The 14,917-nt window shown below is 38.7% G+C and overlaps 1 protein-coding gene across 2 annotated transcripts in view; it reads right to left on the reverse strand.

Annotated features, from left to right (window-relative positions):
• Arap2 (ArfGAP with RhoGAP domain, ankyrin repeat and PH domain 2) overlaps positions 1-14,917 on the reverse strand; it is a 179,670-nt gene that overhangs the window by 146,983 nt on the left and 17,770 nt on the right. For both annotated transcript variants that reach the window (XM_059275892.1, XM_059275891.1), the window contains exon 3: positions 682-740. In XM_059275892.1, the coding sequence (XP_059131875.1) occupies positions 682-740 (59 nt within the window). The remainder of the gene's footprint in view (positions 1-681; positions 741-14,917) is intronic.

Genomic DNA, 14,917 nt, shown 5'->3' on the forward strand with positions numbered 1-14,917 from the left:
CATTTCTTCTAGGGCAACTTTTTCCAAAAGTACCAGTAGCCAGTCATTTGCTAGCTTCTCTCTCTCTCTGTCTCTCTCTGTGTCTCTCTCTCTGTCTTTCTGTCTCTCTCTCTTCCTCTGTCTCTCTGTCTCTCTGTCTGTCTGTCTGTCTCTGTGTGTGTGTGTGTGTGTGTGTGTATACACACACATATACATGTATATATGTGTATATATGTGTGCATATATATATATATATATATATATATATATATATATGATGTTCTGGAACTTGTATAAGCAGATTTTCAAATAGCAAATAGGAAGGTCCAATAAATGATCGATTCACCAAAGCAAGCGTGTCAAACTTTTCACTGTAGCAAAATATTTTTAGACATAATTATTCTGCAGCTCAGATCACCACAAAACTTTTAAATTTGCTAAATACCTTTGACTAATAATAAATGAAGAGTGTATTTAAAACATATTTTGATGTGAGCATGTGCAAATTTCCAGGAATCTCAATGCTCAATTCTTTTGTGTTCACTAATCTTTAAGGTTGTAAAATAGTACGGAAGTGAGGACAGTCATCCGCATTATTCCCTGTTCGACAGGCAGGCTGCTGTCATGTACAACTCTAACTTTACTTTAAGATGATCACATGAGGCTAAACTAATTTATGGAAAGTTTAACACAGACACTCACTTTTCAGTGTCAAAGATTTTCCAGCTGAGGTAGTAGCACTTCTTCTGTCACGGAAATAGCTGAAAACAAAAGGAAAAGTTTTGTTATTATGCCACATTGAATTTAGGATGTATATTGAAGATATACAACCTTCTAAGACTTAGAATTTAAGTAGAAACAGCAATACTCAAATGTAGAGCTGACGTGAATTATACATCCAGGACATATACTACCCATATGATTTTTTTTTAAGTAAGAAAAAAAATTTTATTCATTTTATATACCAATGATTCCCCTCTTCCCTCCTCTTACCCCTACAGCCTCCCCCTCCCAACCTAACCCCCATTCCCTCCTACAAGAATGTAAGGCCTACCATGGGGAGGTACATTTAGTAGAGGCAGGTCCAATCCCCTCCCCCTGTCCCAAGGCTGTACAAGGTGTCCCATCATACAAGTGTGCTCCAAAAGGCCTGTTCATGCACCAAGGATGGACTGTGACCAATTAGTTTTGTATTTAGTATTCAAGGGAGAAAGTTTATCAGACATTACAAGTCACTTAAATCCCTTCCCTGTAATACTCAAAATTTCTTTTTTTTTTTTTTTTGTTTGGTTTTTCGAGACAGGGTTTCTCTGTGTAGCTTTGTGCCTTTCCTGGGACTCACTTGGTAGTCCAGGCTGGCCTCGAACTCACAGAGATCCGCCTGGCTCTGCCTCCCGAGTGCTGGGATTAAAGGCGTGCGCCACCACCGCCCGGCAATACTCAAAATTTCTAAAAATGTATTTGTCCGTGTTCATATGCATTTGATTTCAAAATTGTTATCATGTGTCAAAAACAAACGAATGGAATAGATGTGAGTATTTATGTAGCTATCTTGACATGACCTTTATTACATTTTATCAAAAATATATGTTCCAAGAACATATTTTGAAAATACTTCTTCTTCAAATGGCTCACAGTTTGCAAGTCAGTATGACATGAATACAATGAGAGAATAGCATGAAAACAGCAATGATGAGGCAGACAGTGTACAAAAGATGTATGAAGTATCTACTGCACCATGAAAGTTTGGTTGAAGCGTCTAAAGGAAGGATCAAGGCATATTTAATTTCTCTTAGATAAACATTTGCCCAAGGAGCTAGAGGCCAAGAAATAACAAAAGAACAGAATCAATGAAATAGAATATGGACAAAATTTAAAACTTGCTATTACAAAAATTGGCTTTTATAGGATCAATAAAATGGATACATTTCAGTGAAAGAAAATATGGAGAGATAGAGGATAAAAATGAACAATATCAGAAGTGAAAAGAGAATTTTTTTACTACAGAACCTAAGAACATAACAGAGAAAAGTTAGTAAGAAAAGGTTTATGCCCAAAGCATTAACGAACTGGACATTACCCATGTATTCAAATGATTACATCTGCAAAGGTTAAACAAAAACTTAATAGTTCTATTTCTTCCAAAAAAGTTAAACTTAGTAATGAATCATCCATTCACAAAAACTCCAGGCCCAAATATTTCAATAGTAAACTCCAACACACAATTAAAGAAATAATATCAATCCTGAAAAATATATTGGGAAATAGATGACAAATTTTTGTTCCTCAACTTACCCTGCTAGCCCAATGTTAATGAAAACTAATTAATCAAAAACATATACATAAATATTGCTCAAGATATAAATGCAAAATATTAGTAAATCAAGTCAAACAATACATAAAAAGAATAATATAAGCAAGTAAAATTTACAACTAAGACATTAATGTTTATTTGACAGTGGAAAAAAATCTAATAAAAATACAATATATTGATATAACAAAACACAACCATTTGTAATAAAAAAAAAACTGTCAACACCTAGAAGCAAGCCTCTTTAACTAGAAAGGGATTTTATAAAAGAGATACTAAAAGAAGTAACGGAAAACTAAGTGTTTTCCTAGACAGAAGGGGATCTGCTCCAATCACTTATGTTCATAGTATTCCAGTGGTTTTAGCCTAAGTAACAAAACGAGCAAAATAATATTAAATGCCTAAAGCCTGCGGATGTGAAAATGAAAAGAATCATCCTGTATATGTTTGGTTGGCTTGTTTTCTGTTGTTTTACTTTGTTTTTAACTTTTATTCTTCTCTCATATATTACATCCTGACCACAATTTCTCCTCCCGTTCACTCCTCTCAGTCCTTCCTCCCACCTCTGTCTCCTCCATATCACTTCCTCCTCTGTTCCATTTTACACCTGTCAGAATGGCTAAGATCAAAAACACAAGCAACAGCTCATGCTAGCAAGGATTTGGAGCAAGGGGAACACTCCTCCATTGCTGGTGGGAGTAAAAACTAGTCCAGCCACTATGGAAATTAGCTGGTGTTTTAAGGCAGGGTTTTATTACATAGCTCAGGTCAGTCTTGAGTTCACACTGTATCCCAGTCAGGTCTTGAATTAGTGGCCGTGATGCTACCCTTTAGGCCTTTGGATAATAGGTAAGGGCCAGCACAGGTTCTTCTCAAACAATTCAATATAACAAAATCTCAGGAGAAAGAGTTAATATTAAGAACTCTGATAGTTCAACATATTAGCAATGACTAACTGGGAAAATAACTTTTAAAATTTAATTTTTCTTATAATAGTACATGCCAACATGAAATAACACTAAATTAATTTTTGTAATGAATAAATCCTGGGCAATAAAACTGAAGGATTACTGAGGAAAAAAATAAAAGAATTCTTAAACATATATATCACATTTGTAAACTGGAAGACTCAATGTTATTAAAATTAAATTCTCCCCAAAATGGTACACGCATGTGCGTGTGTGAGTGTGTGTGTGTGTGTGTGTGTGTGTGTGTGTGTGTGTAAATTCTAAAAGAGAACCCCAAATAATATTCCAATGGGCTTTAAAATCCAGCAGGATTTAAAAATATATGTTAGTAAGATGACTTGAAAGTTTACATGTCAATACAAATGAGCTAGAATGGTCAACATAAATTTTCAAAGAACAATAGGATTAGAAGACACATATTCTGTAATTTCAATATTTAGTCTAAAACTACATTAATCAAATCAGCAAACCAATAATAAATACTAGATATACACCAAATGAATGAAACAGTCCAGATACAGTTCCGCAATCTATGGTCCAATTATTTGTTTAAAATATATACAAATTCTTACCATGAGCTGGAAAGAAAAAAGGAAGTCATGAATTTTGCAGGTAAGCAGATGGAACTAGAAAACATCATACTGAACAAAGTAACCCAGACCCAGAAGGACAAACATTCCATGTTCTCTCTCTGAAGTTTCTAGCTCCAAATATCCAGATATGAGTAAGCAACCTTGAAGAACTACAGAAATCTAGAAAGTAAAAAGGGACCATTGTAGAGGTTGGAGGGGTGAAGGAGCAATAGAGAGGGGAACAGCAGAACACAAGAGATCTGAGGGGAAAAATAAGAAAAAAAATGGGAGGGCTCTATATTGGGAGGGGGAGATAAATACAGAAGGAAGGAAGGAAGAGGGTAAAATAACAGTAAAATGTCTGAAAAACTCATAAGGAATCAAACTATTAACTACGTATCTAAAAATATCTAACACACACATCAGTGTATAAATATACATACATAGTTTAAATGAAATTATCTGATCTGGACTGACAATGCTCCACCAAGAGCCATAGACTAACAAAAATCCCATCACCAGGCATGAGAAGTCCTCTTTTAAGTTGTTGGTCATGGTTGTCCAAGAGACTCCTAAAACTTTATAGGCTATTGCTATTACCCTTGGTTGTCTTTCAGAAGTGGAGCATAAGTCCCTATTGCTGAAGACTCCACACACTTCAGCTACAGGGCCCAAAGGATCTAGGATAGATCTGACGTGAAAGCTTCCTCTCTGAGGACTAGCTTTCATGGTACCAGAAGGCACAGTTATGCAAGTTTTCAAAAGAAGGAAACAACCTACCCAGCTATGGCACCTATGAACCATAACAACAACCAGAGTCGCATGACCCTGAGGGTTCAATATGGGTATGCATACCTTGACATTAGCCATAACTCTCTAGTTGGTCTTAGAGACCCACTCAATAAGAAGGAAATCATGTCTCATACTGGAAACTTAAGCAACTACCCAGGGTAAGTGAGGTCATGCATCTGGAAGGGGAACCTACAATCTTCATTTTACTAAACGAGTACAATCCCTAACTACATTCTAACTATGTGTCCTTATACCACAAATACAAGTGGTTCTCCCCTCTCATCAAGGAAACTACTCTCTGTAAGAGACATAGACCATTACTAACAACTACAACTGATCATAACACAGAGTGTGGAACTCAGTCCCAAATGATACATCTATAAAACAATTCCGGCACATAAGGCTGAGGGATCATTGTGGAAGAGAGGATATAAATACTGTAAGAGCAAGAGGAACACCAAGTTCTCTATGGGATTGTGTCTCCTAGAAATGTCAGCAAAACTATACCCATGAAGTCTCTACAGCATGGCTGCCTAAAGATGACCTCAACAAGGAGGACAGCAGTAAGCATGCTAATAACCCCAAACAAAGAACTATGGTCAACTAAACAATGCTCAGAGCAAGAGAAATAGTCTTATCTGGGAAGAGAATACCAACTGGTTATCCAATACCACTTGGTCATTCCTGAAAACATGTACATACAGGTAAGACATGGACGGAGCAGGTTGTTTTTTATATTTAGAGGATTAACAGAATAATGGAATATATGTGATATGAAATTTAAAAGTGGGCCGGAGAGATGGCTCAGTGGTTAAAGCACTTTGCAGGGGTCCAGGGTTCAGTTTCCAGTACACAGTCAGTTGTGGTTCACAACTACCTCTACCCTAACTCCTGATATCCAACATTCTCTTCTGGTCTCTGAGGACGTGTGAACTCACAAGCATACACACACACACACACACACACACACACACACACACACACACACACACACTACATAAGTAAAAATAAAATGTCTTTTTCAAAAATGAGTAGACCTGGAAACTAGAGATGAAGGCAACCTGCTGGAGATGGGGAAGGGGCAAAGGAGATGGTATTAGCAGAGGGAAGGAAATGATCTATATGTATCATTTATATGATATATATGAAAAAAATGTATGATATATATGAAGATTTCATGAGGAAACATCTTGTTTTGTATGTTAACATTAAAAAACTGAAAATTTATTTTGAAACAATTAAAACCCTCAATTAAAAAAAATAGCAAAATGGCTTATCCTAAGTACCAGAATGTCTTAACAATGCTCGTGTGATCAACGCTGGACCTTCGACAGTCTCATAAAGGAGTGACACATGACGTCACTCAAAAAAGCTCTTCTCCTGCCAGCTGTCTCCTCTTCTGATGGTCAGGAATACCCCATTCTAGTTCATTGTCCTTGAGGCTCACAGCAGGTTGTCTTCAATATGTTAGACATAAAGTACCAGACCATTTCCCCGTGCACATGTGCTACTGTTGGACCTGGGTCTGCAGTCTCAGAGTCTGCCTGATGATTATAGGATGAAACACCCAACGAGGAAAATCAGGTCTGCCATAATTTGGGAGGAAATAAACGGTCACTTCATCTCACAAATACACCATCCACTTCGTAGATGTTCATAAAATATTTAAGATCCAAAACACAGAAGCTGCTAGGCTCATAGCCCTTCTTTGAGAAAGCCTCAATCTCCACCTGGAGTGTTTGCTTGCTTTGCTAAATAAACTTTGCCCTTGCCCTTTGTATCTCTCAACTAAATTTGTTCCATCTAGAAGCTAAGAACTAAGAGATCTCCATAACAAAAGCCTTTGTTTTCCTTGTTCTGAGAGATGGCACTTTGAGAGTTATCCCCATTGCTCACCTGACTTGTATAAAGTAATGAATCCTCCTTCACCCTTTTCTTTCCATGTTGTGCTTACTGCTCTGCACTCATCAAGAGGTGACTCATTGTTATCAGAGCTCCTGGCCCAGCCTCAAGCCTGCCTCTGCCTCGCTTTTCCAGCTGTCTGCTCAGATCAAGAGAAAATGATAAAATACATAAAATGAAAAGATGACTATATTACAGTTTGACCAAAACTGGGGAATAAGCCCAAACTTAGCAAGGTCCCCTTTTCCCTACATTGTATTATATAATTCATAGAAAAGGCACATTAAAAGATAGGAAATATGCATGTGTAGAGGCAGCTGTGGGACTCTGTTATCTCAGCTCTCAGAGATAAGTTCTCTTGGTTCCAGAAGCCAGGGCCTCTGAAGACTGGCCTTCTCCGCCCTCAATTATTTTGTGGAGTAAAAAAAAAAGCAATTTAAAAAGATACTTCATGAGTCCATTCACCATTGTGTTTGGTTATGTAAGAGCTCAGGAAAAAAAAAACTGTCACTATATTTATTAGGGAAAAGAATGGTTTGTTCTTTGAGTAAATCTGAGATGTTCATTTGCTTTGGAAAGTCTTTAAAAGGAACTCTCAACATTTGTAATAGTGAAAACATTTCAACAATGCCTTGGGGGAATAAATTATCTTTTAATATAATATTATATAGAAGTTATTGTATACAATACATACCAACATGTCAAGGTCTTCATTTTAGTACCGAGACACCAAGCTACCGAAGAACACCACATTTAAACATCTGCAATGGTCAGGAGTGGTGGCAGCCTCAAATGTCTGGCACTGAAGAAACTATGGTAGGACTACTGGGATTCACAGGCCAGACATGTTACACAGGGAGACAGACCCAGACCTTTCCCCAAACTGAAGAGGTCTATAGCCATGCTACTGCATCTGTGGCAAAGGCTGAAAACCATGCAGCGAAGAATGAACACAAACTTGAGTACAGATGACTTCAGACATGGCAGGAAGAACCAAGCAGGCTGACATGATGATTTCTCAACCAACTAAAGTTTGGGCCTACTATGAAAGGATGTGATTTATTTTTTTTCTGCGTGGTGTTTTGTGGTAACTGTCTCTGTTTTACATAGATTTGGGATGCTTGTTATTTTCCAACTTATGAATAATTTTGTTGATTATGAAAGTTTTAGATAAAAAAGAAAAGGAAAAAGAATAACTTAATTAAGTGAATATTCAGTACACCCTAGAGGTTATTTTTACATGGTGGGGTGTGTGTATGTGTGCGTGTGCGTGTGCGTGCATGCGTGCGTGCAAACGTGCGTGTGTGTGTGTGTGTGTGTGTGTGTGTGTGTGTGTGTGCAGCATGGGCATGAATGTTCAGGTGTTCTTACCCACGATCTACATGTGAAGGGCAAAGAAAAACCAGCTGAAAGACCAACAAACTCTTGGGATCCACCTATCTCAGCTAGGTCTACAGTGCCATGCCTAGCTTGTATAGGGGTAGGTGGGATTCAAACTCAGTTCTCCAGACTTGTACAGCAAATGATCTCCCCCACTGAACCATCTTTCCAGCCCCTTTTCTACAGATTTTTTAATCAGGATAATTGCTGAGAAATGCACTGATACACATACTATTTGGGCAAGGCAGTCAAACCCCAGACATAATCAATCACGTACCCTGTATGGATCTTCATTTCAAAGAATGTTTTTAAAACTGCAGTTACTACAATGATAACCAATGATCAGTGCAGACTTGAAGCCAAAAGGGGAACAACCACATTCCTTAGGCAGCCGTTTCAAGGTGCCCTGAGGTTATATAATATCTATCTAACACAGGCAAATCTATGTTCAGAAAACTATGCTTACCTACAGCATAAACCAGTAATGTAAAATTCATAATGCACAAGTCAATCTCTACCTATGAGCATCTCAGAAATGCCCGTAGACTAGAAACAAGTGGTCATTATGAAGGGCTGCTGCACCCTAGTCTATTACATTATCATGGAAACTTTTAAATTGACTAGCTCAGCTTGTGATTTAGTATATACTTATTTTAAGCAAAATGCTTTTTTGTTTACAGGAAAGTATAAATTAATGACCTTCTAATTTAATGAAGTCCTAAGCATATGGATACACATTCTTACCCTCTAAGGATAAATCTATTATTTAAATTTGAATTATGTGTTCAATTCAGAAATTTGTAGCTCTTGAAATATTTTTCAGATTTTGTTTCATTTTATTTTATTTTTCATAAGGCTAATAAGGCTCAGCAGGTAAAGGTGCTTTCTTCCAAGCCTGAGGTCCTGAGTTTGATTACCAAGACCTACAGGATGGAAGGAGAGAAGAAATTCTTACAATTTGTCCTCTAGTCTCTACATATAAAACAAACTGAAATAATTTTTGAAAGAATACATTGTTTTAAATAAAGCACTAAAAAGAACAAAAGCTGAATTTTAGGACTCATCAGAATTTTTCTGCTGTTCTGTAAAATGCAAAGCTTTCCTTCAACATGAAATATGACATTGATTCTTCTTGCTCCAAGGCTGTCTAGATTTCCCCTACAGATATTATTGTCTGGGTCCAAACACTACTTAGACTGCAGTAAAAGTGATTTTACCCACTCTACCCCATTCCTGAAACCATGCTTAGGATCCCCTGGGAGCCATTATCAACAAACTGAAAACCTACACTTGATCCCTGCATTTTAACCTAATATTTGTGTTTTCTTGACTTCAACAGCCTATGCTAGAAAGATACTACTGCAATATCTTCAGCCCCTCATAACTCTAGGGTTACTGGCAGTGGTGCTGACACCCCCAGGTCAGTCAGAAATGTCTTTTCCTTCCACAGCAAGGTCAACATCCTGGGGTCAGCTAGAGTAGTTATGGGAAAAAGATCTCCTTCACTTTTCAGTTTCCCTAATACGAAAATCTCTGAGTAGGAAAATGAAGTAGCCTAGATCTAGACAAGCCTGGGGCAGCACAGGGGTGTGGGGGTGCAAATCACATGGGGCTGAAGATTGACACAATCATAGAGTTGTGTTGCAGCAAAACTACCTCCACTCTCCTAGGGCCAACGGGACCTACCAAAGATGACTGCTAACTTTCCTATCCTTCAGGGCAGTGACACTTCCATTGTCATTAGCCTGTGCTACCCTGTATATGATGGCATGACACATCTGTAAAACTTCATTTAGGACCAAAAATGAGGATTACCTCTTCTGGGGCAGTCTGGACCCATTCCTAGAATTCCCAAATTCCTTGTCCTTCCCCCTTACCTTTACCTAACCAATACCTAACCCCTTCCATTAAGGTTGGTTTACCAACCACACTTGCTAGTGTGCCACAGGTTTGTTATATCACCTGCTCAGGAGGGTAAAGCAGGGGGATCCTAAATCCAAGGACTCCTGAGCTGTAGAGTGAGATCAAGGCCAGGCTGGGCAACTTGGTGTCTGTCTCAAAATAAAAAGGTATAAATAAAGGATGGTTCTATGGTAAAGCATTTGCAGAGCCTGCAGTGGGCCCTGGGCTCAGTCCTCAACACCAACTAAACAAAACACATACATGAGCACATACACACGCACACACAGACACACACACACAGACACACACACACACACAGACACACACACACACACACACAAGCACGTACGAGTGTGCACAGAGGCTGGTTTGATTCTCTCTCTCTGAAATGCCTGCATATTTGCCTTTAGGGGGGTGTGTGTGTGCGTGCACAGGCACCTGCCACTCCCTCTCACCTTCCTCTCACTCTTCGCTCGTCGTGTATAAATCTACATTAGAACCTTTTCTCAACCAACTTTTAACTTTGCTGCAAAACTAATGCTTTATTCAATTCAGTAACCGCGTATCACTCTCCTTCATACCTTCTTTACATTTGCTCTCAAAATGTATACAACGGTCTTCCGAGAAGTCTGTTTTTCTGCTTATCTACTATGCACTCTTACTGTGTAGCCCAGGCTGGTTTGGAACCTTCAATTCTCCTACCTCTGCCTCCAGACTTAATGGGATTATAGACATGAATCACCATGTCAGACCCAAGGTTTTAAAGAAACTCCAAGAGGGCTAGAGACTGCAGGTTTGGATTTGTATCTGTTCTAGGGCAGATAACTCTCCTCATTGCATAGGTGTGCACCATCCCCTTCCCATGACTGCAGAGGCCTCCTGTTCTTCTGGAAACACTCAAAAGATGCTTTATCCAAACGAGAGGCTTCTGCAAGCCATGCCAAGTACCAAACAGTTACATGAACAATGCATAAAAACCATTAAATCATAGTAAAGGAGGAAAGGGAATGGAATGTATTTCTTTTAGTGGCTTAAGACACATGTTCTTCCTCTACCAGGACTATCCTGCATGGGATCACAAGACACTCCCAGAATTCGTAAAGAAAACAGCAAGAGGCTAGTTACTTTCTGTTCTAGGATCCAAAGAAACAGCACCAACTCAAAGTAGAGATAGTAAAGGAGGAAGCTAGCCTGACATTCACTGCCCTCCCCTACCACACTAGACCTGCTCCCCAGAGAAAAGGAACAGGTGTGAATTCAGAACAAGTCAAGGCAAGAAGAGAAGCAATCCATTGAACTAGAATGTTAACCATGTCTGATAAGTTAGAAGAGAGGACAGAAAGAGGAGACAAAGAAATATTGTTATCTGGTACAATAAAATCATGCAATATCTTTTGTAGATGTTATTATTTGACCAAAGAGAAATTCTCATTCTGTAATCCACAGACGTATTTGAAGGGTAATATTATAGCACTATGAAACTGTGCATGTGCTATCTGTAATGCAGAGGACGACAAGGAAAAACAGATAGTGGCCTTCAGGAAATATTTTCATTTGCTTGTTCCTTTTATGATCTGAGTACCTCCCAAGAGCTCAGATAACAAGCATGCACCACCACACCTGGTTTATTCAGTGCTGATGGTCATCCAATCCAGGGCCACCTGCATGCTAGGAAAACATGCCCAACTGGGCTACATCCCCAGTTTCCCCCATTCCTAAGGCATGTGGATATTTCTCTTTACTCCAAGATAGAAAAAAAAAAGGAGAGATTTCAATGACCAAGTCTAAAAACCACACTGTGAACAATGCACAGACAGCCAGCATTAGATTATTTATAACTAATCTTAATGTTATTTTACTTCTAAATGTTAAAGGTTCTCAGTTTTAATATCAATAGGCTTTCATGTGATATGGAGATTGTTTCCTTCCAAAGGAGTCAAAACTATACCACTCTGGCATTTGAACTATTTTAAATTAAAGGCACTTCATGTAAGTGTTTAAAAACAGCAGGTGGTAGGGCACTGCTTTAACATTGGCACTATTTCTTAAAAGCAAAAGATAAAATTTCCCAGTGAAAAGAAGAGCATCCTTATCATCAAGGACAGAGTAATCTGTACAGACTTCATTAAAAAAAAAAAAGCCCTTAGCTTTTGTTTACATTTTCCACAGAAATTTTATAACTGGCTACCCTTTACCCCATTCAATTTGTAAGGGTGCTCATTGTTTCTTATCCTTCTCTTCTCTATAAGGGTTCCTGTGCCAGCAAATCTTATACTTGCTAGTGATGCTGTCTCCTCTTATTCCGGCATCCATCTAATTCTAAACCCTGTATGGACTCTCAGAGAATGAGGGTGCAGCACCACAGGTCCTGTGCAGCTACTTATGAGCATCAGTGGTTTCTAAAACTTGCAGAAAGTAGAACATGCCACCTGATTTACACCTAGTGTTTCTCATCTCACAGTATCTGCCAGGGCTACCAAGGGATTTGGTTTTGCTGTATACACTCACGGTAGACCCCTCTCTCACAGAGAAAGCTGCTGACATAGGAAGACGCACACACAAGTATTTTAAAGCTAGAAGGTTACACAATAATGAGTGATCTACAATCTGGAGTCAAATTCACATATATGCAATATTTTTTTTAAAAAAAATCAGTATTAAGAAGTTGAGTTCCACTACGCCACCATGCCATGATAACCCTAAGGGTGTAATACAGGCATGCACACCATGGTGATAACCAATAACTTTCTAATTAGACTTAAGAGGGAAGTAATGCAACGAGAGGGAAATCATATTTGGTACTGGAAACCTAGCCAGCTACCCAGGACTAGTGAAGTCATGAATCTTGAATGAGAACCTACAACTGTCACTTGACTAAACCAGCATAATCCCTGAATAGTGCTACCCAGATATGTGTAGTCTTCACCCCTCATTCAAGAAAAGTCTCAGTTCAACAGACAGAAACTATTACAGAAAACTATAACCAATCAAAATGTAGAGGTGTGGATCCAATGCCTGGATACATCTACAAAACAAATTCTATACTTAAGGCTCAAGGAATACTGCAGAAGAGGGGCCAGAAAGATTAGAAGAGTCGAGGGTTAGGACGTTTGCTGTGAGACTGTAATTTCAGAACCGATACTCTAAAGTCTCACTGATTTGACTGCCTAAACATGATCTGAACAAGGAAAACAACAGTCCCCATGACAAAGTCAACTGGAGAAGGGGGGCATTCCACAAGGCCTCACCCTACACAAAGAACTATACAGGCAACTAAGGAATACCGAGAGTAAGACAAATAGACTTCCCAAGAAAGAGCACACCAATTTGTCATCCCACACCAAACGGTCAGCCCTGAAAAAATACATACATTAACATTATACAGACTGAGCAGGTTGTATTCAGGAATACATATACATTTATGCATGTAGCAACAATTAATGAAAAAAGGAGGCCATGAATTTGAAAGAAAGCAAGGAGGGATACATAGGTTTAGGAGAGAGGAAAGGGAAGAGATAAAAGATGTAACTCTACTAGAGCTGTTAATTTGGAAATTATGGGGAGGACAGCTCTATAATTACATGCCATCACACTAGCATCCAGTGCTCCAGTCATGATCCCAAATCGACCCAGCAGTGTAACCAAGCAGACCCAACCAGTGTAACCATTAACCAACACCTTCTTTATTGAAATTATTTAATATTTTAATACTATTATACTTTTGTTTTACAATGCATTATCTTTTTTACCCATATACTAACATCTTCCTTTATGATCTCAAGATATATTTCATATGCTAAATTTTCAGGCAACATATTCCAATAATTGTAAAAAAGGAGGAATGTGCTATTTGCTCAGGGTTTTTTGTTTTGTTTTGTTTTTTTCTACAGTACTCATATTCCTCAGGTCTCTAGTTATGGAGATTTTTAAACTCAAGTTACTTTGGGTGTGTTGCCTAGTATTTCTAAAAATAAATACTGAATGGCAAAAGAGAAGGGGAAAAGAAGTTGGGTTCTAGGCATTATAGAGCAAGCTAAGCACTTGCTTGTGACATTATTACCACTGATTTCTGGTAAACACCAGGTTTCTTCCTATCTGATGTCACTGACACTTTGCTGCAATAAAATTTCAGTTCCCTGCCCCTGAGATCCTGAGAAAATTAACCTCAGATTGCTACTTAGTGAGTAATGCACAATGTGAACTGTCCCTCTTTCCAGGGCCTCTGTGAAGAATGGACAACAAACTGGAAATTATGGAGCAAGCTAGGGCCTGTGTATTTTATACATGATATTTTTACTGCTGATTCCCAGGAAGCACCAGACTTTGCCACTGATATCAGGCCCATCATGACAAAGAGAAATGAATTAGGGTCTCTGCTCTCAAAGACTATGTTCTAATATATTAGAAGTACTTAAATTCAACCAAGTCATACATTGCTACACTTTACAATGATGTCTTGTTACCTCTTCTCTTGCAAATACAATTTCAATTACTAAGGGTCCCACAGGGCAAAAGAATCAGTAGCAGCCACAGATTCAGGCTGCAAAAGAGCCTCTGCAGAAATCCTGCTGGCCTGGAGTGTGTGCAGGAAGCCTGAAGAGCTCTACAGTAGCCATCAAGCCTGAATCTCATCTGCATGCCCAGTAGAGACCTGTGTTAGCTATCAGTGGAAAGATGGGTGAGTCATACCTGATCCATCCCTGGAGAAAACCCCAACTACTTAAGGTATAACTGATAAATGGTGAAAGGTTCTCTTTGTTGTAAGGCAGCTTCTCTGACATTGCCTAGCTATCTCAGAATATTTGCAACCCATTTGTATTTGATAGGGCCCCTCTCATTGGGCTTCCAGAGGTCTCTGGCCCATGAACATGGCTTCCTACTGTAGTTCCAACATCTTTTTACTCTTGTCTTCCGCACTAGACTGCAACCTTTTTTTTTTTTTTTTCTATAGCCCCCTGTCTAGCACACGTACTTCCAAGTTCAACAGATTTGTGTTGAATTATTGATCGGTGCCAAGCACTGTGCCAGGCAATGAGAAACTGGCATTAAAAGTGCATTCCCTGCCAAAGAGTAAATAATGAAGTAGAGAGACGGAGTCAGCAATTCAAACA

The sequence above is a fragment of the Peromyscus eremicus genome, chromosome 10, assembly GCF_949786415.1.
Source record: "Peromyscus eremicus chromosome 10, PerEre_H2_v1, whole genome shotgun sequence".
NCBI classification, from domain to species: Eukaryota; Metazoa; Chordata; class Mammalia; order Rodentia; family Cricetidae; genus Peromyscus; species Peromyscus eremicus.